Source organism: Apus apus, chromosome 3 (assembly GCF_020740795.1).
Source record: "Apus apus isolate bApuApu2 chromosome 3, bApuApu2.pri.cur, whole genome shotgun sequence".
Lineage (NCBI taxonomy): Eukaryota > Metazoa > Chordata > Aves > Apodiformes > Apodidae > Apus > Apus apus.
In genome coordinates this window covers 106,965,130-106,992,985 of record NC_067284.1, presented here as the reverse complement: position 1 = coordinate 106,992,985, position 27,856 = coordinate 106,965,130, and the positions used below count along the sequence as shown (strand labels likewise).

Genomic DNA, 27,856 nt, shown 5'->3' with positions numbered 1-27,856 from the left:
AGTATGCACCTAAACCACATCAGATACAACATATCCTACAAATGCTCTTATCCTCCACCCCCAAAGATGAAGGCAGCCACAGATAACTCACTTAGAAGCAGTTGCCCATGCTGTGGACCTGGGAAAAGTGAGATGATGAACCCCAACTGTGGGGAATATGAGGACACACAAGATGCTTCACCAAAGGGAACAGACCAGTCTGGTATGGCATGAGGGAGACAAGAAGGACTCATCGCAGCCAGCTCTGAAAACCTATACAGCTTAGCAGAGTGATAAAGCATGACTTGACAGGAGCAATGGAAGAATCTACACCTTTTATTTATTTATTTCAGAAAAATACTTTTGTTGAGTTTATCACAGAAGTCATTTAACAACAACAACAAACAAAATCCATACAAAAACTTAAGTGACAGGAAGAATGAAACAAACGGGATAAAATATCAGAGTCTGTTACTTCCCCACCACCCCCTCCAAAATTAGGAAATGTGCACTAAAGCATAAATATGGAAGAACAGTAATTTTCCTCAAGTTCCTTTGCTGAAGTTTGGTCCATTGAGTTCAACATATTCAAAGCAAAACTCCGTGCCTCTGCCTGGCTTTTACAAGAGCCATCCTGCCCTGCTGCCAGCAAAACCCCATGTGCAGCCCCAGGGTGAATTAACACACATCACAGTTTGCCAAACCATCTATTACACACTTGTGAAGTTCACCAGGAGGCTGTAAATCAAACACTGTGGTCTCCATCTATTGTTGATTCATGTTGGGGGGTCCATCTACCAAGACTTCATCTAAGGCAAGAGACTGAGGCTGCTGTAAAGCCCCGTGCAGTCAAGGCAGGGTAGCTACAGGCTTCAAGAGTCACTTGGAGGCATGGGGGAGGCATCCTAGAGTAGTCGTTCTCCCCTTCAACCAGGAAGCCTACCAAAAATACATTTTTAAATGGTGAGTTAAGGGTAAGGGGACCTACAGGGGAACTGGAACTTGTCACCTTTACTACTAACCCAAACATGATGAGTAAGAAAGAATCCTAGACACACACACAAAAATAATGCAACTGTAATGCCCCATAAGAGTCACTCAAAACTTGTATGTGAAATGCTACATCTGTTCTTCCTTCGCCCCCTTCTCTTCCCAAGCCCACTAAGACAAAAAGAGAGAACTACTGCTGGTATTCCACAGCTCTTCCAGGCTAGGGCAGGAGAATACTATGCTTCACACCAAAAATCACAGACTACTCAATCCCTGACCTCAGATAATGAACCCAGACTACAAAAGCAGTCTCAAGCCCACAGGAAAGGTGCATGCAGTAGCCTTATACTGACTGTAAGGACTTGCAGTTTTGCACAGTCTCTCTGCACTGTGGTGGACAAGAGCAATTCTGCGTGGGGTTGGATCTCTGTTGTTTTTGTTTTGTTTTTTTTTTTTTTGCAGAAGGCACAGGACTTGACAAGATGGGTCACCAGAAGAGCATCCACTCAGAGAAAGTGGACTCATGGCATCTTTGTATGCAGAGTGGTCAAGAAAAGACTGACCATTAAGGGTTTGCAATGAAAATACTCTGGGAAAGAAAAAGCTCTTTGGGCTGAAGAGAAGGCTTGGCCTGCTGGGAAATGACATGGACATAAGAAGCAGTCACCACAGGCTTGCAGCCAAGGGATGGTGCTCACAGTAGATGACAGAGACAGAAGCAGCCCGTGGCAGCCCCTCCAGTGGAGGGTGGATTGCAGACCTCTGGGATGATAGCACATCTTGTCTTGCAGCGAAGGCTGAGCTCAAAGGAAAAAACACCAAGAAACCTGCCCCATTTGGGCACAACAGAAGATGGGGGGGGATTTCTGAGGACTAAATATAGGGGAGGGCAAAAAAAGCCCCACCATCTATAGGTTAAAAATACAATATAAAAAAGAGCACATGGAAATGCTTCCAAAACAAACTGTCCCTTTTACTCGTAGCACTAACCAAAAAGAAAACAAAACCCACAGAAATGTAGCACAGGTTGTACAGAGGCTGGAAAGGGGGAGGGAGGGAGTTCAGCTACTGGTGTAGTACAGGGGATCAAGCGGACAAGAGGCTACATGGCAGCATAAGGCACTTGGGATACAAAGTGTAATTAGCTACTTTATGAAGACAAAGGATTGTGCAAGTGGAAAAGCTGCCTGGAGCAAAGCAGGCAGGAGGAGGAATCATTCAGCAGCCAGTTTCTGGGTGGACTGCACGTGTCACCTTTAACAGAGTCAATACCCCGGCTGCTGCCAGGCACTGGCTTTGCAGAAAAGACCAGCTGAGGCTCTGGAGAGATGCCGGCACGTGGCAGTGGATGGCTGGGCATGGGAAGAGCCAGGAAAAACGAAAAACTTCTCACACTAGACCCCTTCCATGTCCTCCCTAACATAAAGCTCTTTTTCCCTCTCTCCTCACATTGCACTCAGGTACTTTCGCTGCCTCTGAGCCAAAATGTGTATTATCCACCCAACAAGGGCTATGAGAAGCAATTCCAGGATACCACCAAGGGCTCCGTGCCAAAGGCTTTTCCCTCAGTTCCCCTGAAAAAGGGGGAATCCCTCTCCCTGAGTCCTGCTGACATCTCTCATTCAGGACTTAGAGGTTGTGGGGATGGAAGAACAAATGGAATTTGACCAACTGTCCTTGTGTCCTGGCACATTTTCTCCCTCTGGTGCCCAGTCTTAGCTGGGACTCAACAAGAGAGGAAAGAAGAAACCTATAGGAGACAAAAAACCTGACCCAATTCAAAGAGGCACAGAAAATCAACTGTCACCCATTCCCCAAAACACAAATGATATAGAGGACAACTGCACCAGCCCCAGGCTACAATTGCACTTGGAGAGAGCTGGAGTTCAGCTGCTCAAAGGGCTGAGCAAGAGACACACGAAGAACCACGTGCAACAAAGGTGGACTTAAACCCTGGTGTGCCTATCAAAGAACACCCAAGTTGCCTGCAACCCCGTGCTCCCTCTTCTCCCCCAGCCAAGGGAACACATCACTCGCCTGCTCCTGCAATGGCGAAGGAGAACGAAAGCTACAGCTGGCTTTGCTGCCCAAGAGGCACCAACAGCAAAGCCCAGCTACAGGAACTGCCCCGAAGGAGAGCTGGGGGGTGGGAGGTGCCCATCAACTGCACGCCCACCAGACCTAGACTGGTGCACGGACCCCCAGAGAAGCTCAGCGCTGATGCACAAAGCCCTGGGCAGGAGATGCTGCTCCCCAGAAAAAAGAGGGAGCAGGTGGGATCTGGGGTTCCCAGGAATCTCCTGCCACCACGCAGAGGTGGCAGCAGGCAGGAGCAAGAGGGGAAAGTGGTCTGCAGCAAGAGATGGCCTCTGAGGTAGATTTGAGACAACTCCATCTGCCAACAGCTATGCAACACAGGGCAGGCTTTTCCTAATATGCAAGCTGCTTCTTGCAGCCCTGGCTTCTTTCCCTTTCCCTGTCCTCTCATTCACAGCTCAGAAAGGGATGAAGAGGCTGGGTTTTTATGAAGAAACCCTGCATTTGATAGCACCTTGGGTGGATACAAGCTCTGTATCCTTCAGAAACAAAGAGTGAAACTGGTGGCTGCCAATGGCATAGCTGGACTGGAGCAGCAGGGATGAGGAAGGCTAAGGCAACAGCATGAGTGGCACAGTCCTGTTGCTGCAAAACCCTTTGCAGCAGCCAGTTTGTAACCTGGACCTGGTTACAAGCCATGAGAACACCAGGTCCATGAGGCACAAGCAAGCTGGCAAAGAGCCTGGGCTGACAGGTGCCAGGCCAGCACTCAGAGCAGGGCCGGACTCAAGCATTCACGGGGACCTGAGGATGCTGCTGCCCTATGACAAGGCACTGTGAGCTGCAGAACAGGGCTGGGAGCTCCAGAACAACTATGGGGCAGCTCAGCTCCTGCAGCCAAGAGGGTAAGAGGAACCCAGCTGTATCAGAACAGCTGGGGCAAGCACAGGCTAGGTGGGTCCCATGTGAAGAGGGAAATTATCTCCCTTCTCTGCTGCCCAGCTCTCCAAAATTAGTTCAAAAGCCTCAGGGGTCAGAAAACCCCCATTTAACCAGAGGTCCACCTTGAGACAAGGCATGGTTTGACATTCCTCCCTCAGACCCTGCTCTCTATTTGTAGCATCACCATCCTGTGGCACCTGCCAAACATTGGTGTCCTAGGAGAGGCAACACTTGCCGAGAGCACTTCTGAGCCTCAGGGCCACAGAGCTCCAGCACATCCCCCCAGGAGCCTGTTCCCATAACAGACAAGTGGTGCCTTCAAGCTGCTGTGGCTTTGACCCAGGGGGAGCTCAGGAAAGCACCATGGAGAGAGGGAAGGAATGTGCTGTGGGGAGAAAAAAGGATTGGAACCATCTACGATGCATTTGCAACAATAACCCAAAATAACCAAACAGTAAAAGTAGAAAAGAAAATAATTGCACGCTGATTTACGGTTAAACAGAGGAAGGCAAAACCAGGAGGGTTAGAAAGGGCTCCTAGAAGGGGAAGGGAGCAGGGGGAAGGGACCTTTTTTGGTTTTATTGCAAATGGTTCAAGAGAGCAAGAAAGGAAGGGAGGAGAGCAAGAGACACCTTGGGAAGATGACCAGTTTCCAAGAGGTTCGGCGCGGCGCTCGGGAGGAGGGGCTGCTGCTTAGTCCCGGTATCTTGCCCTCCTCCCCAGGACACAGCCCTTCGCTTCTAAGGTGACTTCAGCTTCTTGGTTCGTGGCGAGGTGCCGTTCTCTGCTTTCACCACTCCGTTTTCATGGTAACCTGGGGATGAAGAGGAAAAAACCTTGTCCCTTGGGCAAGTCAGAACCTTCATTTGCCTGGAGCTGGCCTGGCGACATGAGGAAAACCCCCCCCAAGGCACAGCCCTGCTGGAGACCTCTGGGCTCAGCACAGAGCAGGAGGCACCACGGCAGCATTGCCTGCATGGGCACCAGCCAGCCTAGGGGATGCTAAGCCCCAGGACTGATGTCTCCCGTGGTGCCACCCCATGAGAGGTGAGTTCTGGTGCTCACCCGAGTCCCTCTTGAGCGGCTTGGCTTGCTGCTTGGCGCCGGCAGCCGCTCGCTTCCGACTGCTCTGCTCGTTCCAGTACTCCCGCCAGCGCCGCAGCTGGAAGTGGATGAATCGCCACATCACCGAGGCCTGGAAGAGGCACACCAACAGCAGCACACTCATTCTGGTAGGGGTGGAGAAGAGGTAGGCTGAGAACAGAGGAACGAAGCCACCACCAGCCCAGTTTTCCACCCACGCTGGGGCTGGTGGCTGGGGCTCCCGTGGGTGGTGGCACTGAGTGCCGGAGGCACATGCCATCCCTCCAGCCACCACCTCTGTCTTCTGCCATCTCCTGAACTCAGGGCAGCCACTTCCCTTTCCCTCCTCACTACAAAGCTCTCAGGTGCCCAGGGCCACGCTGACTTTTAAGTCTTTAGAGCAGGAATAGATGAATGTAGCACAGAGGGCAAGGGGTAATGGTTTCAAACTGAAAGAGGGCAGATTTGGATGAGATATTAGGAAGAAATTATCTCCTGTGAGGGTGATGAGATACTGGCACAGGTTTCCCAGAGAAGTTGTGGATGTCCCATCCCTGGAAGTGTTCAAGGCCAGGCTGGATGGGGCTTGGAGTAACCTGCCCTAGTGGGTGGTGTCCCTGCCTGTGGCAGGGGGTTGGGAATAGATGATCTTGAAGGTCCCTTCCAATCCAAACCATTCTGTAACTCTATGCATAGGATCAGCCCAACCAGCACTGCCCAAACCCAAGTCTCCACAGTCAAGGTAAGGCATCTCCAGCAGCTCTGTACAACTAAAGTGTATGTGGTTGGAATGGAGATAAGAAAGTCCCCCACATCCTCAGACACGCCAGTAGTCCATAGCTCAAAAAAACTTGGGAATGGCCAGGCACACGTCCTAGCAACTTTCAAGCTGAACTGTATGGGTGAGAAAGGCTCCCAGTCTTGACAGAGAGACTGCAAGGCATGAGGAGCTCATCCCACCACTGCTTCCTGCATCAACAGGCAGCAAGACACGTCCAAGAAGAAGGGAAAAATGCCTGTTCATTGACCACTTCCCTGTAAGCACAGTGAGTGGTGCAGAAGGGAAAGCCTCCAAGCCTTTCTCTAAGATTAGGCTCATGCTTTATAACTTCACTCAATGAACAACCGATTTGCTGGCTTTTCCCCTCTGTTGTGGCTCCATAGTCTTTAACCCCTCCTCACTCCCTCCACACCCTCACAGCATTCTAGGACTTTAACTCAGGAGAAACTCAATCAGATCCCCACTGGCATTTCCAAACTCAGCAAAATCCATCCTGGGATAACACAACCAATGAACATACGGGAGAAGTTTCCCCAATTCAGTCTTCACGTGAAAGGAGGTGGTAAGTGGTGGTAGGTACAGCAGGGGATATTCCTACCTGAAGAGGATATTGTTGAAGAGAAAGCTGAAGAAGTTCCCTCTTTCAGGGTCGAGGGCCTGGCTCTCCACCCGTGGCAACCCGAACCCGATGACCAGGATGTACAAGGTGAGGGTGAAGAGCCTGGTGACCACAAACACGACGGCCCAGACGTTAAACCTGCAGGAGGGCAAGCAGATGTGTCGGCAGGAGCAGCCTCCAGCGCTGAGCTGGCAGGTGACAGTGAGTCCCCCGTCATGCTGGTGGCTCTCCTGGGCACCAGAGGATGGAAGCCATGGCTAGATAGCCTGCTTACAGCTTCTCGTTGTTCTCGTCCGTGAAGTAGACCAGCCGGGCCATGTGGAAGAAGAATTCAGCTAAGTACTGCAACAGCAAGAGGATCAGCCCCAGGCGGGTTAAGCTAAGAGGGAAGAAAAGAAGAAGAGCATCATTGGGCTGGTCAGCCTTAGTCCTTCACATCCAGCAACAGCATCTCTCCTGCCACTCCTGAGCTGCAGCAAGGACCTGCTCAAAGCTGGACCTCTATGCAGCAGCAGGGGCAGGACTGTGACGGGGGCATTCCTGTCCCCAGAACATGAAAGCAGCCCAAACCAACACCAGAGAGGGGATGAGTCCAGCACAAAGCCCTGACCACTGGCACTGCAGCTCCGTGCACAAACTCAGAGGAAAGGTAAGAGCTTGCCTGCCCACACTGTGCTGGGAGACCATCCCAGTGTGATTCCCACAGGGAGATGCACCCCTCAGCCTGTGTTCAGGGTCCCTGGTTAACATTAGCTTTGCAGTGCTCTGTGAACAGAGACCACCTGAACTCCTTCAAAATAGATGTGGTACTTAGGGATGTGGTTTAGTGGTACATTTGGCAGTGTTCTGGTTTAACAGCTGGACTAGGAACCACAGAATGGCTTGGGTTTGAAGGGACCTTAAAGATCACCTAATTCCAACCCCACCGGCCACAGGCAGGGACACCTCCCACCAGACCAGGTTGCTCCCAGCCCCATCCAACCTGGCCTTCAACACTTCCAGGGATGGGGCAGCCACAGCTTCTCTGGGCAACCTGGGCCAGTGTCTCACCACTCTCATAGTGAAGAATTTCTTCCTAATATCTCATCTAAATCTACCCTCTGCCAGTTTAAAGCCATCACCCCTCGTCCTTATAAGTGGATGATCATAAAGGTCTCTTCTAACCAAAATGATTCTGTAATTCTACGAAAACCAGCTCTTTGGATCTGTGAAAACCATCTGCCTGACAGCCCACAGCCGGGAGGTCAACTTCAGCACCATCTGCTTTTTAAACACCCACCTTCGTTCCCTTTAAGCCCCCTCTCCCCACCCCACTGAAGCTTTCTAGATGACTCAACGTGCAAAAGGACCTGCTCAGCCCCATCCCTGGTGCAGGACAGGGTGCTGAGGCAGCCGATGGACTCACTTGAGGAGGTACGCGCCGGCGATGTGGACCAGGTAGAGGGTGATGCACCTCAGCTGGCGAGGGATCTCCTCCTGGCAAGGGCAGAAAGCCATGTGAAACCCCTCACCACCCTTCACCCACCCTCTCCCAAAACTTGCTCTCCCCAAAGCTGGCGGGCAAACTACCTCAAGCATCCCCCTAGGCACACGAGAGCACCCATCCGCCTCTCACCTTGCGAACTTTTTGGAAGTAGAGCTCTGGCAGGGCGTGCAGCCAGTATGCCAGCTGGCACAGGTAGAAAAACTTCACCTGGAACCTGAAATGAAGGGACAAGCCCAGGTGAGAGAGCCCAGGTCATGGCAGGACCCCAAGGACCCAGGCACCAGGGGAAGCGCCTGGCTGCAGAGTGCCAGGCGATCCCTCCACCTAATCCCTCCTCTATCCCATCCCTCCTAAAATTACTCAGGAGGCATCACTTCTGGGCTGAAATGTTATGTTGAGCTGAGCTAGCCACGCCTGAAGTTTATCCAGATGCTTCTGCTGTGGTCTCCATGGTCTCAACAAACCTTGCAAAAACCAAAGAAGGGAGGATTATCCCCCACTTCACATGAAAAATGAACAGCAAAGTGACTTGCTCAAGGTGTTGCAGGCAGGAACAGTCAGGATGAGTAACCAAGTCCACCAGACTTTCTTCGTGGAGGAAACACCCCCTGTGAACACCCACCCTGGGGCTACAAACAGTATGTCCAACATCCCCTGGCATGTCACTGCAGCATCCCTGCAGCAGGGTGCATGTGAAGGGCACTTTGCTGTCAGCACCCTCCCCTCAGCCACAGGGAAAACCGTACAGAGGAAGGAAGTGGTCAGCCCCAGAAGGAAATACCCTCGCGAGTGCTTACGGAAGATAAACGTGCGGGTAGTTTTCCCACAAACTCCGGGGGTTTGAGATGTATCCTTCCTGAAAAAGAGAAAAGATGCAAGTCTTCAGCAAAAGAAACAGGCAGTACGTGGTTATGATGGGGCAGGCTAAGGCTACAGAGAAACAGGAACTGAGGATGACACCCACAGAATCAGAGTCACAGAGTGGTCAGGGTTGGAAGGGATCTCTGAAGATCATCTAGTCCAACCCCCCTGATAAAGCAGGATCACATACAGTAGATCACACAGGAACATGCCCAGGCGGGAGTGGAATGTCTCCAGAGAAGGAGTCTCCACAACCTCTCTGGGCAGCCTGTTCCAGTGCTCTGTTACCCTCACAGCAAACAAGTTCTTCCTTATGTTTACCTTAAACCTTCTGTGCTCCAGCTTGTGCCCATTGCCTCTTCTCCTGTCATTGGACATTGCGGAAAACAGACTGGACCCATCCTCCTGACACCTGCCCTTTAGAATTTATAAGCATTGATGAGATCCCCCCTCAGTCTCCTCTTCTCCAGGCTAAACAGCCCCAGCTCTCTCAGCCTTTCCTTACAGGGCAGATGCTCCAGTCCCCTGACAATCTTTGTGGCCCTGTGCCGGACTCTTTCCAGTAGTTCCTTACCCTTCATGAACGGGGAAGCCCAGAATTGGATGCAGTATTCCAGATGTGGCCTCACCAGGGCAGAACAGAGGAGGAGGATAACCTCCTTTGATCTACTGGTCACACTCTTCCTAATGCACCCCAGGATACTATTGGCCTTCTTGGTCACAAGGGCACACTGCTGGCTCATGGTCAGCCTGCTGCTCACCAGGACAGGTCCTTCTCCCTAGCACTGCTCTCCAGCAGGTCAGCTCCCAAACCATACTGATCCATGGGGTTGTTGCTCCCCCAGATGCAATACTTTACACTTGCCTTTGTTAAATTTCATTAAGTTTCTCTCTGCCCAACTCTCCAGCCTGTCCAGGTCACACTGGATGGCAGCATATCCTTCTGGTGTCAGCCAATTGTCCCAGTTTTGTCTCCTCAAAGAATATGAGTCCTTTCAGCCTGCAGTAAAACCCATTTTCCCTGCAGGAGCCAAGGCTCAGCTCTCCAAAGCACAGCCCCATTTAAGGGTCTCTCACACCCAGCTTGAGCTTCAAGAAGCCCCCGTGTTCAGGGGTTGAAAGCTGCTTGCTTGGTTGCACAGAGTGTGCCAAGCTCAGGATAGGATGTTTTGGGGTTTGGGCAATCCAAGAGGGATGCTCTGGAGGCACGGGGGTGAGATGCCAGTTGCACAGCACAGTCTGGGCGTGCTTCTTCCCCACTAGCATTCCCAGATACTTGCTTAAGTATCACTTAAGCAAGAAAAAGTACTTCTGAAGAGAAAGTATAACAGAAAACACTTACAAAATAACATCATATGTGTTGCATAGTTTAATTTTCCACCTGCCTGCATCCCCTACAGCCTCTTGCCTTACACTTGCAAGGCAGAATAGAGAATGGGGCTCCCTTTGGGTTCCAAGCTTGCACAGCCTCTGCCACAGGGGTGCTGCATGGGGCTTTGCAAAGAGATGTTGGCATGGAAAACACCCTGCCCAGGGTCTGTGACCATCTGACAGCCCCTGTCTGTCACCATCAGTCATGCTCTGTCTGCCCTAAGCCCTTTTTTTTGTTTTTGGTTGGGGGAGTTTGGGGAAAGTGTAAGTATTGCAAAGACTGACCTGCTCTCCACATGTGGAACATTTGGGAAGCTCTCTGTGGCAATGTGGCCTTTGCCCAAAAGGCTGCAGCCTCAGAGCCAGCAGGGACACATCTGGTATGGGGCAACAGCAGCCCAAAAGCAGCAGCATCAACTGTTTTGCCACAGCTCCCCTTCCTGCAGCCCTGTGGGGCAGGAGCACTGCTGGCAGATCCCCAGAATTGCTGGCCTGGAAGGAGGTGGCTGTCCTCTAAGGAAGGCTGGCAGGAACTCCCAAGTAGTGGGAAGGGGACCTGCCCCTAAGCATCCATTGCCAGCACCACCAGGGACCACAGCTGGACCCCAATGGCCACCAGTAGTGAAGCATCATCATCACTTCATGCTGCCAAGAGATCATGCTGCTGACAGATTTCTCCAACAACACCTCTTCTTCCTTCCCTCTTCCTCCCCTAAAATGAAATGTTTTCACTCTGAATTTTTCTCCAGTAGTTTTGGGTTAAAATATCCTGAAAACTCTCCAAACAGGGAGTGTTAGGTCCAGTTCTGGGGTACCCAACATAACAAGACACGGAGCTATTGGAGTGAGTCCAAAGGAGGGCTATGGAGATGGTAAGAGGGCTGGAGCTCTGCTCTGGGGACAGGCTGAGAGTGTTGGAGTTGTTCAGGCTGGAGAAGAGAAGGGTCCAGGGAGACATCAGAGCACCTTCCAGTATCTGAAGGGGCTACAGGAAAACTGAGGGACTTTGTACAAGGGCAGGGAGTGATGGGATGAAGTGGAATAGCTTTAAATAGGTCAATGGTAGATTTAAGTTAGACATCAGGAAGAAATTCTTTCCTGAGAGGGTGGTGAGACACTGGAACGGGCTGCTCAGAGAAGTTGTGGTCTTCCCCATCCCTGGAAGTGTTCAAGGCCAGGCAGGATGGGGCTTGGAGCAACCTGGTCTAGTGAAAGGTTCCACTAGAAGGTTCTCCCCCCATGCATGGGGGTTGGAACTAGATGGATCTTTAAGGTCCCTTCCAACACAAACCATCCTATCATTCTGTGATTCAATGCATGGTGTGGTCTCCCTGCTCTCAGCAGTCCTCTCTGTCAGCTTGCCAAGAGATGGACCAGAAAGAGAGGGATCCTGAACATCTGCCCATTAGCTGCACGACCCTACAAAGGGCGTAAAAAAATAACAAGGCACTGAATGCAAATAAGCAGGAAAATAAGAGGCTGAGAAAGGCAGCAGATCCCAGAGCAGCAGATGCAGACGACAGAGCCAGGCAGGACTTCTGAAGTTCAGCTCCAAAAATATTTCAAAAATATTTCCTTGCATGAAGCAGGAGACGGATCTCTCCAAACTGTCTTTGCTCCATGGCTGGAAAGATCCACCACACCTGAAAATTAAATTTGCTGCAATGTGCCTGTCTTGGCCCAGGAGCTGACAAGGGGACTCTCTGCTGCCACCAAGTTTTTGTACTCCAGAAACCCCAAATCCCACCCAGGGAACCCAAAGCCAGGTGGCCGTGTCTTACCGTCACCACGACATACAAGCACCAAATCACAGAGGTGAGGTGGAAGGCCACCAGCTGTCCTGATTCATTGAACTTGCTGTGTTTGACCTTGGAGAGATGGAGACGCCTGTTGATTTTCTAGGAAGGAGCAGAGGGAAAGAAAAGGAACAAAAAGACATGAGCCACTGGGTCAGTAACATTCCCTCCCCCCCCATCCCAAGTAGCCCCTGGAGATGAAGACTCACTCATGACCACCTCAACCACCATACCACCTCCAGAACAGCAAACTGCAGCCAGGACCATGTCCCCCCAATGATACTTGAGATATTCTGGTGACTTGAGGCACCGAGTGGTACTCACGTCCAGGGCATACTCCTGCACCACTGCATGCAGGATGATGGCAACAAAGATGTAGAAGAGGATGGTGACCAGGTCCTTCAGTCCATAGTGATACTGGACCAGCTCCCCATCTGCAAAGAGACCAAGTGGTGGGTCAAATCCCCATGACCCAAACGATTTTCAGGTAAGGTCTTAAGGTCAGGAATGTGGATATTCCCAGAGAGGTAGAGGCAGAGGGAGATCACAACTGTGCCAGTGGGTGCAGGGCTGGTAAAAAGGGCTCTAGTCATGGTCAGCTCGTCGTCAGAGGGTGGATGGTTTCCCCTGCTTAATAGTTACACACCTCAAGGGAAGTGACAATCGGGACACTTCAAGCTTCCCGTGCCAGAGATGAGGGACTGCGGACAACCTGGCTGCAAAGAAGGGAATTGATCAGGCATGGACACATGGAGGCAGTGCTGAAGCAGGTGATGGGATCAGAGATATCCCACTTGGGAGCATTAGGGCTTGGAATGGGATTTCCACCCTGTCAATTATCATTCAACATTGCTGGAACAAGATTCAACTGCCTAAATACAGGTGCCTTGTGCTATTAAGAGACCAGAGACAGTAGACAGGTGGATGAGAAAGAGAACCCATGGGACGCCCTGAAGCTACAGGAGACCCAAGAGCACACCCAAAATACCCCAGGTATCTGCCTTTAGGCAACTGTTTCATAGGATCACAGAATGGGTTGGGTTGGAAGGGACCTTAAAGATCATCTGGTTCCAACTTGCCTGCCAGAGGCAGGGACACCTTTGACTAGACGAGGTTGCTCCCTGGAGCTTCTGGGGAAGAAGGAGAGTGGGGAAAGCTGCTGTCCTCATGGCATGCTGCAGAAAGCAACACGATGCAAAAGCTCAGCCCACCCCCAGCCAATGCTCTCCCGTCCCCTCTATTCTCTCCCAGTAGCAATGCTGGGAAGTGACTTGTCACAATTTAATCTGGAAGCTGGACGATTTCCTCAACCATAGCATCACAGACTGGTTTGGGTTGGAAGGGACCTTAAAGATCATCTAGTTCCAACCTCCTGCCATGGACAGGGACACCTTCCACTATGTCATTCAAAGATTTTAAGAGCACAACTTTTATCTTCTGCCTGTCTGCCTCATCCTAATTTCACTAAAACCCACTCTTTCCTTGAATCATTACTCAAACCTTGTAATTAACTGCAGTTTTCAGCTGCCAAACCAAACTCTGTGCCCTGGGCATGTGGCTTTACCCAAACCACCTCCTGCTGCCCCCACGCCAATGCCCAGATTGCTGCCAGCCCTGGAGGTGCTCAACAACCAGCAGCCAAAATACAAACAGGGACTGAGCCTCCAGCTGCCTCCAGTCCATTGGGCATGGACCTGCACCAGCTTGGAGCCTCCTTGAATTACTCACCATATACATCAGGACCACAAGCTGCCCGGAGCTGGGACGATGTCACCACATGCATCTTTGCACCCTCACCTTGTGCCACACCCAATAAATAAAGCCAGATGAGAATCACCTGCACAGCCCCCACTGCTTAGCAAAGAGCTAAATCTCTCCTGCTCCGAGGCAGGGCACAGAGCTGCTCTGGACATGCCATCAGGCAACTTGGTCTTGCCTGACCAGGCTTGGAGGAGGATTCTCACCCTGCAAATCCCACCAACTGGCCTGACCATGACAGAAACAGAAGAAGCCCTAATACCCCCTGGAAAGCATCTCACAGAATAACAGTCACAGAATTGTTCGGGTAGGAAAAGACTTTTAAGATCATCGAGTCCAATCATAACCTAATTATCAACCATTAATCTAACTATCAACCATTAATCTAACTCCACCAAGTCCAATGCTTAAACCATGTTTCTTAGCACCACATCTATACATCTCTTAAACACCTCCAGGGATGGTGATTCAACCACTTCCCTGGGCAGCCTGTTCCAGCATTTAATGACCCTTTAAGTGAAGAAATCTTTTCTAATATCCAATCTAAACCTCCCCTGGTGCAACTTGAGGCCCATTTCCTCTTGTTCTATTGCTTGTTACGTTGCAGAAGAGACCAACCCCCACCTTGCTCCAGCCTCCTTTAAGGTAGTTGTAGAGAGGGAGAATGTCTCCCCTCAGCCTCCTTTTCTCCAGGCTAAACACCTCCAGTTCCCTCAGTCACTCCTCACAGGGCTCAAGTTCTAGACCCTTCACCAGTTTAACTTCCCTTCTTTGCAGCGCTGGCAGCAGAAATGAACACTGATCTGAGCCTCTCAAACTTTGCTTTTCCCCCATGTATCTTATTTCTAAAGTCTCTTTTACTACCAGACAAGAGCCTCTGCAGAAGATGAGCACAGGCCAGCTGGCAGCAAGGGTCTGGGATAGACCACAACTTAACCCTCCCCTTGGAGTATCCACAGCAGCAGCATCTCTTACCTGCTGTAGGCACGCTGACGTTATACTGAGGTAAGATAAACAGGAAGGCAGTCTTGGCTGTAACCTGTCAGAGACACACAGAGGAAAAAAAGCAAATCAGTTGTTAAATCCATTTCTCTGACCGCATCTGCTCCCCTCTTCTACTGCACTGGGAAAAGCAAATCACTGAGGGAGATGTGCAGGCACCAACTGCACTCGCAGAAGAGCGTTTCAGCAAGGGGATTGCTAGGGAAGAGGTTTGCCAACAGGACTTGGGATTTAGGAAGGAGAAAGGGGTGGATAAAACATGGAGAAACCTGGAAAAGGAATGTAAAAAAACCTGGAAAAAGGCTGCAAAAGTCACCAGCCAGGCTGATGAAGGGAGCTCCCCCCCTCATTGAGAATGAGCATCCCTCCAGTATTAGGTACCATTGTCACTGTGACCTGTTGCTCAGGGACACCAGGACTACAACTCAGTGGGCTGTGTTAATTAGAACCTTCCCTTAACTCCCATCTGCTCCAGGCAGTGATGGCAGCACCTGGCACAGAAGCAAGCTCAGAGGCTTCAAAGCCCCACAGGCTACACACATACATACCCCCAGCACCTTTGTCAAGACTCCTCTAGTAATGGCAGCTGTGGGACTCTTTAGAGACCATACAGGTGCTCAAGGCAGGGAAAAAGGGTCCCACAGGGCAGGGGAAAATCAGCTTTAGCAAAAGAGATGAATCTTGAGCTGGCCACTCTCAAGATCTCAGCTACATGTCCCATGCTGGCCAAAAAAGGGGGAAAAAAAAAAAGCCTGGGATGAGACATCAGGCGCCCTGTAAACCAGGGCTGGGCTGCTCACTCTTCATTTATTGCTTTTCATTAAAGGGAATTGCCTTCCTTGGCAGTGAAGCAGAAGGTTTTGTGGGGATGGGACAGAGCATCCCATCCTGATGCATCTGTAGGATGACTCAAAGCAGCATCTCTGAGAGCGACGGACCCTCGAGCCGGAGCCACCGCAAAATGTAATGCACTGACATCCAACGCCAAACATTCCTTCATCCCATCCAACCCCACACTACTAGCAGGTCACCAGAGGCTTTTTACTTTTCTGACAGCTTCTCAGCCCCCCCTCCAAGGCTTTGCAAGCCACCAGCCTCAGACGGAACCTGCCCTAAAAAAAACGCCTGTCGAGCACTGATGGAAATGAGCTGCAGCTTGCACGGACACAGCTGCAACCGTTTCAGAGCTGCAGGCTATTAAAAACCCGGCTGGAAATATTGCCTCATGTCTTGCTGGATGTAGCTGCGTGGGGGGGACACACACAGGGGCTTTGCCAAGTGCTCCCATCCCACCCCCAGGAGCATTGAGCAACCACCTGGCGGCTTCGCTCTGCCATCCCCTTGCAGTCCCGGCTGAGGGAAAGCAGCCTCCACAGTGTGTTCCCATGGTGTTTTGGGGATTTTTTAGTTATTTTTCCCCCCCCTACTTAAAAGAAGAAATCCCACATGTTGTGCTTTCCTTGTGGAGGAGGAGGTGTGAGAAGCACGCTGCTGAGGGAGACCACGGACAGAGTTTGGGTGGTAATGGAAAAAGCGCATCGCCTGGCTTCGTGCTGGCTTCAGGAGATGCTTCTGGCTCTTGGAAACTTTGCTGGCTAGGAAAAGAAGGTTGCTTCATCCCGGAGTGGTACAGCACAACCAGGACCTGGACTTTACATCCAAACCTCATCACAAGCTGCCACAGGGCATGACACACATGCATGAAGCCAGCTGTGGCCATGATGCTGCAGGGACAGGCTGCCATGTCAGGGATGTGCCGATGGCAGCAGGCACTGAAGGTTTTACATCCTGGCTGATATCCAGAAGTGTAAAAAGCTGGAAACAAGGCATCACCTCCAGATGTAACTTTCTGATTTTCTGGAGGGACAATAAGTCAGATTGTGGGTCCAAGAAAATGACCCTGGAGCATCTCTGGAGTGGGGAGCAATGCCTGCACCATGCTCAGCCCCAACACGGTTTGCAAGGATCCTTTTCTAAAGGCAGGAAGGTTTTCTCCATCCACTCAATAATCAAGCAATGCTCTGTCCTATCTCCACACCTGTCTTTGCTTCCCACAGGATCACCAGCATCTTCAGGGGTTCCCTTTGCACTTCTTCAACTCTCCACCTTTCACCACAGACATGTTGTTTTTCTAAAGCCTGTATAAAATGTCTTACAGCCTAAGATAAAGGTAACCTCCTGGACATAGGCTGGCTCCTGACTGACCGATTTCCAAAGACAGATTGCCTCTCTCCTCTATTTGATGGATGGGGAAACCCAGGAATACACATGCAACCACTCACTGAAGGCCAACATCCAACTTCTGCATCCAATTCTGGACATCCTACAGCCCTTATGTGGAGGGAAGGTCTCCTCTCAGCCACCAAAAGTGTTTCTTTCTCCTACAGTTGGTTGGGAAATGTTCACACTGCCCATGGAAACATCTGAGTATGTGCAGGACTTCACCCTTCATCTTGGTGCAGTCCCCACACACGCTCCCTTATGGGCACCAGCAGGACTTTTAACAACAAAGCAGCATTTTTGAAGGTGGGTCCTTGAGCTTTCCAAGGGCTCAAAGGACTGGTCCCATTTCATTTTGTGAGCACTTGCACCTCTATGCTTTCCTTGTTGCAATTGCATAAAAAAACCCAAGTGATGTACTTATTGTCCAGCTCAGCTCTGTCCTTTGAGTCTCACCACCCACCAGGACACCAGTGTCCCAACAGTGCCACACACCCTTGACAGGGTCATCTCCACCTCCTTGCCACCGACTGCAAGGACATCACAGTTCACACAGGAGAAGAACCATGCTTTCCAGCAGCTGAGGCAGGTGGAGCACAAAACGCATGGGATGAGCCATCTTGAGTGGGACACTGGTGACATCCCTCTCCCTCCTTGAAGGTGAAGGACACCCTGCATGTCCATGGAGGGATCCACATCTTTTTGCCACTGCTCACAACACGTCCCTTTACCAGTGGGCATGGATGGATGACTTGACTAAGGTCATAGCTGAGCTCCACCAAGTGAACATTAGGCTCCAAAATCCCAGGTTGTAGCCATAACCCCCTCAGCCACATCAACTGGGAGCACCCATGGTACACCCATTGCAATACAGCCCTGCGTAGTGTATAGAGACAGAAACACCAATGAGCAGCTTCAGCCTCTTGGGAAAGAGGGAAAACTTGCACCATGACCTCCAGCAGCCCACCTCCAGCTCCCCTGCAAGGCAGAAACCAGGTTTCCTCAGCTCAGGAAGGAGTAATGAGCACTAAGGATGACAAAGCATTAGAGCTCACATCAAGTGTTTTGCAGGCAGCCAGAGAAAGGAGAAGTTTGTAACAGGAAGAGCAACTCATTCAGAGGCACAAGACACTTGCTGTTTGCTCTGGAACAAAATACTGGTATGGGAAAGGAAGTGCCAGAAGTCTTAATCTTACAGAGCATCCCCATGATTTGGGTAAGGATAGGGTGGGAGAAGGATCTGGCTGCATGCAACAAGCTGAGCAGGGACCATATAGGAAAGGCTGTATATTCCTCACTTGCTCACTGCCCTGCATTAAGGGCACCTCTGATGCAACCCAGCACTGCCCAAGGGGGAGAGTGAGATGCTCCTCATCCTGGCCTCATCCTGCCTTGCATGAGGGATGTGCCTGAACCAGATAAGTTAGGGAAGCAGTTGTCCTGGGGTGTCTCTATGCTACAGAGGAAACAGCATCCTCAACAGCAAGTGGGTTTCTGGTGGTCAGTGACACTAACCCAAGGACCAAACACCAGCCAGATGGTGAAGAGGCAATATTCAACATGTACATCAAGACCATGGTTTCCTGCAATGCTCAGGGCAGCCAGGGCTGTTTGTCACAGAGCAAACCAGCACGAAATCAAACCAGCACATCTAGCTCACAGCCCTTGGATGGCAGGGCAATAGATAAAGCCAAACAATCCCAGCACCACTATGCATTTACTATGCATCTGTTCTCCACCACTATCCACCTACTTCCCAATATTATGGTAACTGGAAAACTTCACATCCCCACAAGCCGAGTTTGCTGCCTAATGAAAAGCAGCAAAGCTCCCCCCAACCTTTTTAGAAGATGCTGTTTTTTTCCCTGCCACCAAACACTTTAAGAGTCCAAAACAAAATCCCAATCCCACTTTTGCAGCCACACAAGCAGCTTTTAATAAATGCATCTGAGCATGTACATCCAGGCAGCTTAGCACCTCTCCCAAAAATCTACCTGCTGTGACCGTCAAGCCGTGAGATTTTCAGGAGCAAGGGATTAATTTTTGAGCATCCTCCACAGAGAGGTACCAGTTCACTCCATGAAATCCAATTCCCTTCCAAAAGCTTCAGCCTGGTGGGATTTGCAGGGTCAGTGCTGTCTTCACCCCAGCTGGGAATGCCCAGACATGCAGCCAACCCCACAGTCCTGCTTGGGTTAAAACAGCTTCGGAGGAAGGAAGCGGCTCCAAACCTCTGGCGGGGGAGGCTGTGGGAGTTTCTGAGTCTGAGCCGGGAAAATATTTCCAGGGCTTGAAAAACAACTCAAACTAATTAAAGATAAAATGCTGTCTGAGGCTTTTCTCACAACTTGGGGGTATTTTTTTTCCCCGCCACCAGCCAGAGTGTTTATTGAAAGAAAAAACTTGTCGATCCACCGTATGGATTGACACAAGCCCTATATGTAAACTGAAGACGAAACTTTGGACCAAAGCCTTTAAAAGTAAACAGCCAGCTTTGACTAAAACCCTCCCTGAGGGGAGCACAGCCCCTCTGCTCCCACCAACACACAACACACCACGATTATCATCGCCTCACACCCCCTCCTGTTCATTCCCTTTTTAAAAGCAGACCCAAATTCTGCTTTTTTCTCCACTCCTCCCCTCCCCCCAGCTATTCAGCCCTTAAGCTGCCTGCGTGCCTCAGTTTCCACATCTGGCAAAGACTGGGGGAGGCAGAAACACAGTTTGCCTTCCTTCATTAACAGTGGGAAGGCCTTAATTTTTGCAAAGTACTATGCAAGGGAGAGGGGAGGGGAAAGTATATTTAGCAGGAAGCCTGGAAATAGCAGCTCATTCGTCAGCCGCCTTCGTTTGACAGTGTCACAACCCAGCATTTGGGAGACCATGACTCACTGCCATGGCTCTGTGCATGGGGGAAAGCCCAACAAAGGCACAGCATCTCTTATAACAAAATAATTTATACCATCACCCCATGCATAAGCATCAGGACCTGTCCTCTGCTTTGTCCCTGAGCCCGTGGCAGTCAGTTCTGAGCATAAAAGAGATAAAGACTGAGCCTCAGTTTCTCCATTTTACACAGATTATGACAGTCCCATCTAATACAGAACCACCTCTAAACCCAGCGAGGTCTCTCCCAAACTCAACCGACACAGAGGTTGATGGATCCAACACTGCACACAGGAGCCATCCCAGATGGGACACAGGTCACCAGGCAGCTGCAGGTTAAACCCAGCCTGGCCTTGGCTTAATTTTTTGGCAAAGCAGGGTGGAAAAAGATATGGAAAGTGATGAGGATGGAGAGCACCCATTTCTCGTTTCCATACACAGTCACTTAACATGTTTTTTTTACCAAAAAAAAAAAAAAAAGGGTGAGATTTTTCTTTCTGGGCTCCAGCTTGCTTCTGGATGGAGCAGCCACACACGTGCAGTAAAATCCCTCCCTGGCACCACACAGACCTGAACCGGGTGTGTTTTCACACCCTAAAGGATTAGGACTGCCTGAGAAGGCAGAAGCCCCTGCAGCACCCAGCTCAGAATTACTTTTTTCTGGAGGGAACCTCCCCGAGCCTGGGGTTTCCTTCCCTAAGCAATACCATGATCACAGTAAACACACATGACACTGAAATAATCAAGTCCAACACACCCACAACACCAGCGAGCAGCCTTGTGCCATGCTCTGTGCCCCGAGTCCCCTTCCTGGAGCCAGGACAGTGCTAGTGGTGCAGGCAGCAGCAAAACCAGGCTCCAAACAAGATATGAACTCTTATCTCCACTGTGACTGGTCCCACTCCCTGCTACAGAGGAATTACCAGGCTGGTGGGGCCCATTGATCCGTTCAGATGGGGAAGATGTTGCGTGCCCAGAAGGATGCTCAAGGCAGACCTTTGGGAGGGGAAGACCCACGGCAGCCCTGGAGCATCGCCATGAGTACAGTGCTGCAGCAAGCAAGGACCCAACTCCCAGGGACTGCCTGGGAAAAGGTTAAAAATTCCATCTGTGCCTCCCCAAAGAACCTCCCCTGCAGGAAACAACCTATTGTCAGCTGGATTTGGCCTTTTCCGCTGAGCTTGAGCTGTGGCCACCGGCATCAGGGAAGGTGGGAGCCTGGCAGCGGGGTGGAAAGTAGGGCAGTGAGGAGCAGAAAGGATGGCAGCATGTCCTCCCCACCATCATAGAGGAGGTGCTGAAGAGGTGTCAAAAGGCAGAAATACCCAAGCTGGTCTGGAGGGTCGGGAAAGAACAGAGTCTTATTTCTCCTCCAGCAAAAAAAGGGGAAGGAAGCGGAAGGAAGAAATAAAATACATAAAATCATAGAATGGTTTGGCTTGGAAGGGACCTTAAAGATCATCCAGTCCCAACCCCCCTGCCATGGGCAGGGACACCTCCCACTAGACCAGGTTGCTCCAGGTGGCTTCAAGACCTCTAAGGATGGAGCAACCACAACTTCCCTCTGTGCAACCTGTGCCAGTGTCTCACCACTTTCACAGGAAAGAGTTTCTTCCTAATGTCTAAACTAAATCTACCCTCCTCCCGTTTAAAGCCATTCCTCCTTGTCCCATCACTCCATGCCCTTGTAAAAAGTCTCTCCCCAACTTTCCCGTAGCCCCTTCAGGTACTGAAAGGTGCTCTAAGGTGTCCCTGGAGCCTTCTCTTTTCCAGGAAGAACAACCCAAACTCTCTCAGCCTGTAATAACTAAAAGTAGAAAAAAAAAATTTAAAAAAAAATTAAAAATAAAATTAAAATAACCACAAGGACCAAATGGCAGAGAGTTAGATGAGGGCAGATGCTGCCAAGCAGGCACACAGCCAGGCAGTGCAGAAGGAGAAGCACTGAAGCCACCCTGGCACGGTGAGCATCGTTTCCCCAAGGTCTGCCAGGAGAGCAGCAGCACTAGCAGGGAACTGCTGGGGGAGATTTTATTAAAAGACATCTTAAAAAAAAAAAAATCAGGAACACCATGAAACCCTCCCTGCTGCCACCTCCACGGGGGGGTTCCATTGCATCAAATTTCAGAACCACCCTCAGAGCATCACAGCGACCAGAAGCCCTTGCAGCAGCGAGCCCAGGCAGCACCTCTCCAGAAGGGGGTTCCTGGCCTGCAACCTCAGGCACCAGCACCCCCAAAAAAACCCCAACAAAACAGCTGTGGGGAGAAACCCTGACAGAAAAGCAAACTCGGTGACTTGTTATTTTTTTTTCTAAGTATGACTCCGAAACTTGCAGCCCAACTTTGCAGCATTTGCATGTGGTTTTGGAATACAGCTGGCCCTCTTGGGTTAGTTCTGAAACTCACCTTGACCCTTAAATATATATAGATAGATCTGCAGAAACACATGGGAAGGTTTTGTGCACTGGAAGCTACTCGCTCATTCAATGCATTTGCAGGGGGGGGTGGAAAAATCCCACAAAACAAACAAAAAAGAGGAAGAGGGGGGAAGAAAAAAAAAGAAGGGGGCTGCCACTGGGAGGGTATTAAGGAAATGGATCTCCTCCTCCTGCGATTTGCTACAGAAGGAGCTTTTCCTCCTCCGCCAGGCCCCCCGGCCACCCCTTTCCCGTCCGGATTTGCTTTGAAACGTGGCAGAAGGGGAGGGTTTGTGTGCGGGGGAAGCTGGGGGGGTCCGATCTGGCCGAGCTGCTGCCCGCAGCTCGCAGCCGCCCGAGGTGCCTCCACGCAGAGGGGCTGGAGCCGAGAGAGAGAGAAGCTGCTCGCTGGTGGCCTCCAGCCTTCCCTCTGTCTCCTCCCCGAAAGAGGAGAGGAAAAAGCAAGCTGGGAAGGGAAGGCGAGGGAGCAGGGGGAGCGCGGCATTCCCGGCATGGCTCCGCACGGCGCCGGGGCGGTGGCGGGGCAGCGGCCTTCCCGGGGGGGCTCCGGCCATCCCGGCTAGGAGAAGGGTTGTCCCGGAGCGGCCGGGAATGCCATCTCACAGCCCGTGCTGGAGTGGGATGGCCGGGATGGGGGGGGAAAAGCTCGGGAGCCCCTGGTGTCTGCGTGAGGCCCAGGAGCCCCCCCCCGTGCTCGTCCCACGGCGTGGGGTCAGCGAGCTGTGGAGAAAGCACCTGGAAAAGGGCTAGCGTTAATTAACAAATGAAAGGCAAAATTAACGCTTCCAATAACTGGAAACACCAGCGAGGGCTTGACTTCTCCCTGCGTGTGGCCGGGTGTCCGATGCACCCCTCTGTGCTGAGGAAGGGCGGTGGGGCAGGGACCCCGGCAGCAGCGGTGGGTTTGCAGGAGAAGGGGGTTCACCCCCCCGCCCCCCCCGTGCTCCCCTTTCTGCAGCCAGGGGCCCCGGGCGGGGCTGGGGGTGGCAGAAGCATGTGTCACCCTAAAAACCGGTGCCAGGCTGGGTCCCCATAGGGATTTTGGAGGGGACACACACCTCTCCGCTGGAGGGAGAGAGATGGGGAATGAATGGGGTAGCACCAGGGACCCTCAGGTGGAGCGGTCCCGCATCCCACAGCCCCCTCCCCAAGCGGGACGTGCTCACCTGGCAGAGGTGACATTCCCTGAGCGGAGGCAGAGCCGGAGGGTTGTGGAAGGGGGCACCCCGTGAAACAAAGGGGGGGGATCCACAGCGGGGGTGCGCATCGGTGGCGGGGAGGACACACATACACAGCCGGCTCCGGGTAGGGTTGACCCCGGTAGGGTCTCCCCGCGGGACCACCCCCCCGGAGGGAAGGCGGAGGGCCCGGGGCGGGGGGTCTCACCTCGAACATGAGGGCGATCAGGACGCTGAGCACCAGACAGAAGCCGATGTCGGCGTGGTTGTGGATGAGGAACTCCTGGCTGAAGAGCGGGTGGCTCTTGGCCCGCCGGCGGAAGGCCATGGCGGAGCGGAGGGGGTGCGGAGCGGGAGCGGGATCCGCCGCCCGCCGCCCCGCAGCGCTGCCAAAAAAACTTCCCCGGGCCCCCGCGCAACTTCGCGGAGCTCCGCGACCGCCCCGCGCAGGCGCCGCCGCCTGACCCCTCCCCGCCGCCCGCCCCGGCCACCGAGCGGCCCCGCCGCCCGCCCCCCCGGGGTTCTGCTGCTCCCCGCTCCTGCCCGCGCCCGCTGCACCGCGCACGGCCCCGCTCTCCGCGGAGAAGGGGGTGGGGAGGGGTAGAGGTACCTCGTCAGGCGTCACCCGTCCACACACAGAGGCGTCCGCACCTACCTGTTGTGGGTGGCTGGGCATCCACTCGCATCTGCGCCCACCCGCCGTGCACGTCTGGGCACCCGCCTGCATCGGCGCCCACCTCCCCTGCGCGTCTGGGCGCCCATCTGCGTCTGCACTCAAGCAGCACGCGTGCCTGGACTCCCAGCCACATCTGCACCCACCTGCCCTGCCTGTCTGGACACCCCCGCTGCGTCTGCACCCACCTACTGGGCGTGTCATGGTGCCCACCTGCATCTCTAGCTCACCTATGGAGCACATATGGATGGTCACCCACCCCCCCCATGCACACCATGACACTCACCACCCCACCCCTCCCAAGCCCACAGCTCCATTTACTGAACCCACACTCTCCCTCCCTCCCCGCTGACCAGGGAGAGGCCAGAGGCATGGGATGCTCTCCCCATCCCTTCACCTTCCCAAACCCATATCCCATTGGGACCTTCAGCATCCCAGAGGCAGAAAAAGCAAAGCACCAATAGGGCTTTTGCTTTCAAGATCTCCCTTCAAGCCAAACAAGCACCAGATCTTTGAGCTTGCAGGATCTGGCCCAGCTCCTCCAGCATCCCTGCATCCCCACGGGTCCCTTGCAGCCGTAGATCCCATCCCATGGCCACTGGGGAAGGATTCACAGGAGGGAAGAAATGCTGCTCCAGCGCGTTCGAGGGAACTGAGCCATCTCAAAGCTGGTGTGGAGAGCACAAAGCGTTTTCCTCCAGCCAAATCCAGCACAGGAAGCACAGTCCCTGGGTGCTCATTAAGCAGTTGTTCATATTAGGGAAGTCCTGATTAGCCGTGTTTGCCCGCCCAGCCCTCCCTCCCAGCCCCTATGTAGCCTCAGAGCGATGGGCATGGAGGTGCAGCCTGGGCCAAGACTTTATAGGAATAGTCAAGACACTAAAAAAAACTAGGAGGGGGGGAAACCAACCAACCAAAACAAAAACATACCAAAATTTCAGCTTGGAAAAAATAAGCAATTAACAATAACCCCAGGGCAAATACTGATACTTTCTGTAATGTCCAAGTGTTCTAATATTTTTGGAACGGAAAAGGTGTTTTTCCAGGTAAATCTCTCCTGGGTTAGTTCTGGGGGAGGGGGCTACATCACCTCAGAGCTGGATAGAATATTTTTCACTGACCCCAAACCCAGGGGCAGAGCTCAGAAATGGGACTGCAGAGGGAGGTGGAAAACGGTGCTGCTGGAAGGCAGGGTCCCAGCCAGGGCAGGGCTGCTGCCAACCCCTCATGCCCTGTCAGTACCTTCCAACCCATTTTATTTCACCTTGAAAGAGGGACTAGAGAGATCCATTAAAAACAACAAGCCAAGGGGATGGTGCCAGTGGACTGGACAGCCACATCTCCAGGCCCAGGCGTTCACCTGGGTATTGTTTAATTTATTAGGGACACAGCCTCTGTTCCTGCCTGTTTGCTCCTTTTTCCAGATCACCGGTGAGCAGCACAGCCAGTTCTCCTCAAGAGCCCACAGGTCCCTCCCCTCATTGTCAAAATTCACCATCAATTCCTGCTCTCTGCTCCCTTGCTGCCCATTCGCAGCCCACAAGAAGTCCTCTCATGGGTGGCACTGAGCTCTCCTGGGCTGGGGTATAATCCTCTGCCTCTCTAAAGTCCCGGAGAGGGTTTCCTTAAAAAAACCAAAACAAACAAAAAAGGCTCATAAGAGGCCAATGAGCAGAAATCTTTCACTCCAGAGTAGGCAAGACCACATATGGCAAAGTGTGGAGCTGTGAAGATATTCCTCCACTCCAGGCCTTTTGCGATCAGCACCTCCACAAGGCTGGGCAGACCCTGAAGTCTAGCTCAGGGTAATGTATCTTACCTCAAAAGAGCTTCATGGAAAATGCTGAAAAAGTAGCACAAGGTCTGGTTGGGTGTCCTTTTTGGGACACTTGGAGGAAACATCAGCCGGTTCCCCTAAGAAGCTGGGTCATCGCCCCTCTGCCACTCTTCTTCATAGCTACAGGTTCTGGTGTAACTTCTTGTGGGTTTGGACTGGGCCCGGGACCTTGTTGCTCCAAGGAGAGCAAGGACCTGGGCTTTGTGGGACCTCTGCTTCCCATGGGTTGATGTGAAGAGAGACCAGGGTGGGGAGTGACCATGTCACTCACCCAGGCACACGTGCACCACTCCACAGATACACCACCGAGTATCAGGTCTCAGCACCGTGGTGGCAACAGCTGGAGCTGGTTCTACCAAACCAGCAGGTTCTCACACCATATCCAACACAACTGCTGGCAGCTTCCCTTGCACACCCACCTTTGGACTTGAAGTCACCATATGATATTTGCAGATGAATATCACCTTTCCTATTCCCAAATACTACCTTGGTGAGACCCTGGCAGGGCCTCCCAAACTTTCCCTATGGCCTGGTGATGCCTGGTAAGGTGTATGGAGCCACCTGCAAACATGGTCACATTCCTTCAGGCACTCACTGTGAACCATACTGGCCTCCTCCAGCATCCCAGGAGCTCCTGTTTTGCTCCCACCGTCTCCCATCTGCGATGCCACAGCAGCATCAGTCCTGAGCTTCCCCATCTTCAACTCGGGTGCTGGGTGGGCTCCCAGCATCTGGAATAAGGTGTCCGCTTTCGTGGCCTTGAGCAGCATCTCCCTCTTGTGGCTGAGAAACAAGAAGTTCTGGGGAGAAATCTTTCCAGCGTGACTTTTTTGGTCTGGCAGCGTTGCGAAAACTCTGGATGTGCACCAGGTCATTGGAGCACCTGGACTTCCCCCCTGCAGAGATGGGAAGAGTGGGGAGGGGTATCTGGAGCTGTAATTTGCAGCTGGACAGTCCTCCTACTCCAAACAGGGCTTTAAGATTTAACTAAATATAAGTAATTTTTATATGTGGGAACCTGTGGTTCAGACTCAAATTGCTCTGAAGAAGAAGGTGAGGGAGAGGACAGCAGGATCTCACCAGCGACCATCTCAAGGAATCAAATCAATCAGGAAGCAAAGCCATGCTCTTACTGTTGGCAGCAAATGTTCAAAATCTATCCCAAACTATTACTAATATTAACGTTGTATAGTTTCAACAATTCTTGCCATGTTAGTGTTTCTTCTTAAGGTCACCTGCAACTAACATCAGATCTCTTGGTCCAAGTGATATAGGACACAGCCCCTTCTGTAGACCCCCTCCAACTTAAAAGGAAGGCTCTAGGACAGGAAGAGAATGATCCTGCTCAAGGAGGGAAAGGACTTCCTTGTCCTAGACCTAGTTTGGTCCTGGTTGGGGATGGGGTGAGGTAAACAGGCACCACTGTCTGGTTCAGCATCACCCACTCTCCTCTGGGTCAGGGGGTGGGGGACAGGGGCAGCTGCCACCAGCCACAATCCAGTAAACTCAGGTTCGAGTTTACACAAACCTTGGCATGTGGGAATGGGACAGGGAAGACACAATCAATCCCTCCTCCCAGCATCCACTGCCTGATAGAGGAATTTCATTGAATCACACAATGGTTTGGGTTGGGAGGGACCTTAGAGATAATCCAGTCCCAAACCCCTTGCCATAGGCAGGGACACCTCCCATCAGACCAGGTTGTTCCAAATTCCATCCAACCTGGCCTTGAACACTTCCAGGGATGGGGCAGCCACAGCTTCCCTGGGCAACCTGGGCCAGTGTTTCAACACCTTTGCAGCAAATAATTTATTCCTTGTATCTCATTTCAGTCTCCCCTCTTTCAGTTTGAAACTGTTAGCCCTTTTTCTATCACTGCCTGCCCTTGTCAAAAGTCCCTCCCCAGCTTTCCTGTAG

The 27,856-nt window shown here is 52.0% G+C and overlaps 1 protein-coding gene across 2 annotated transcripts; it reads right to left on the bottom strand.

Moving 5' to 3' along the window:
* Positions 1-300: 300 nt before the first annotated feature.
* TRAM2 (translocation associated membrane protein 2) lies at positions 301-23,876 on the bottom strand. Of its 2 annotated transcripts, XR_007888997.1 has the most exons (12): positions 23,638-23,838; positions 14,679-14,742; positions 12,270-12,379; positions 11,931-12,047; positions 8,715-8,773; positions 8,047-8,131; positions 7,837-7,907; positions 6,706-6,810; positions 6,411-6,569; positions 5,014-5,177; positions 4,581-4,762; positions 301-918 (listed from the first exon to the last, which is right to left on the bottom strand). XR_007888997.1 is itself a non-coding variant. In XM_051614404.1 (11 exons), exons 1-11 carry the CDS (start codon positions 23,755-23,757, stop codon positions 4,689-4,691), a joined length of 1,128 nt encoding a protein of 375 aa, XP_051470364.1. In that variant the 5' UTR covers positions 23,758-23,876; the 3' UTR covers positions 301-4,688. The 2 variants fall into 2 exon arrangements, 1 of the variants encoding a protein (XP_051470364.1); XM_051614404.1 differs by having other exon boundaries at positions 301-4,762; positions 23,638-23,876.
* Positions 23,877-27,856: the final 3,980 nt, after the last annotated feature.

What these genes read in the sequence shown, in the direction of transcription:
- TRAM2 (XM_051614404.1), bottom strand. Translation starts at nt 23,757, where the DNA reads ATGGCCTTCCGCCGGCGGGCCAAGAGCCACCCGCTCTTCAGCCAGGAG. An exon ending in TGCAGGAGTATGCCCTGGAC is followed by an intron (nt 12,048 to 12,269) that starts GTGAGTACCACT and finishes GCTCCTTCCTAG; the next exon opens with AAAATCAACAGGCGTCTCCA. An exon ending in GCCGCTCAAGAGGGACTCGG is followed by an intron (nt 4,763 to 5,013) that starts GTGAGCACCAGA and finishes CTTCATCCCCAG; the next exon opens with GTTACCATGAAAACGGAGTG.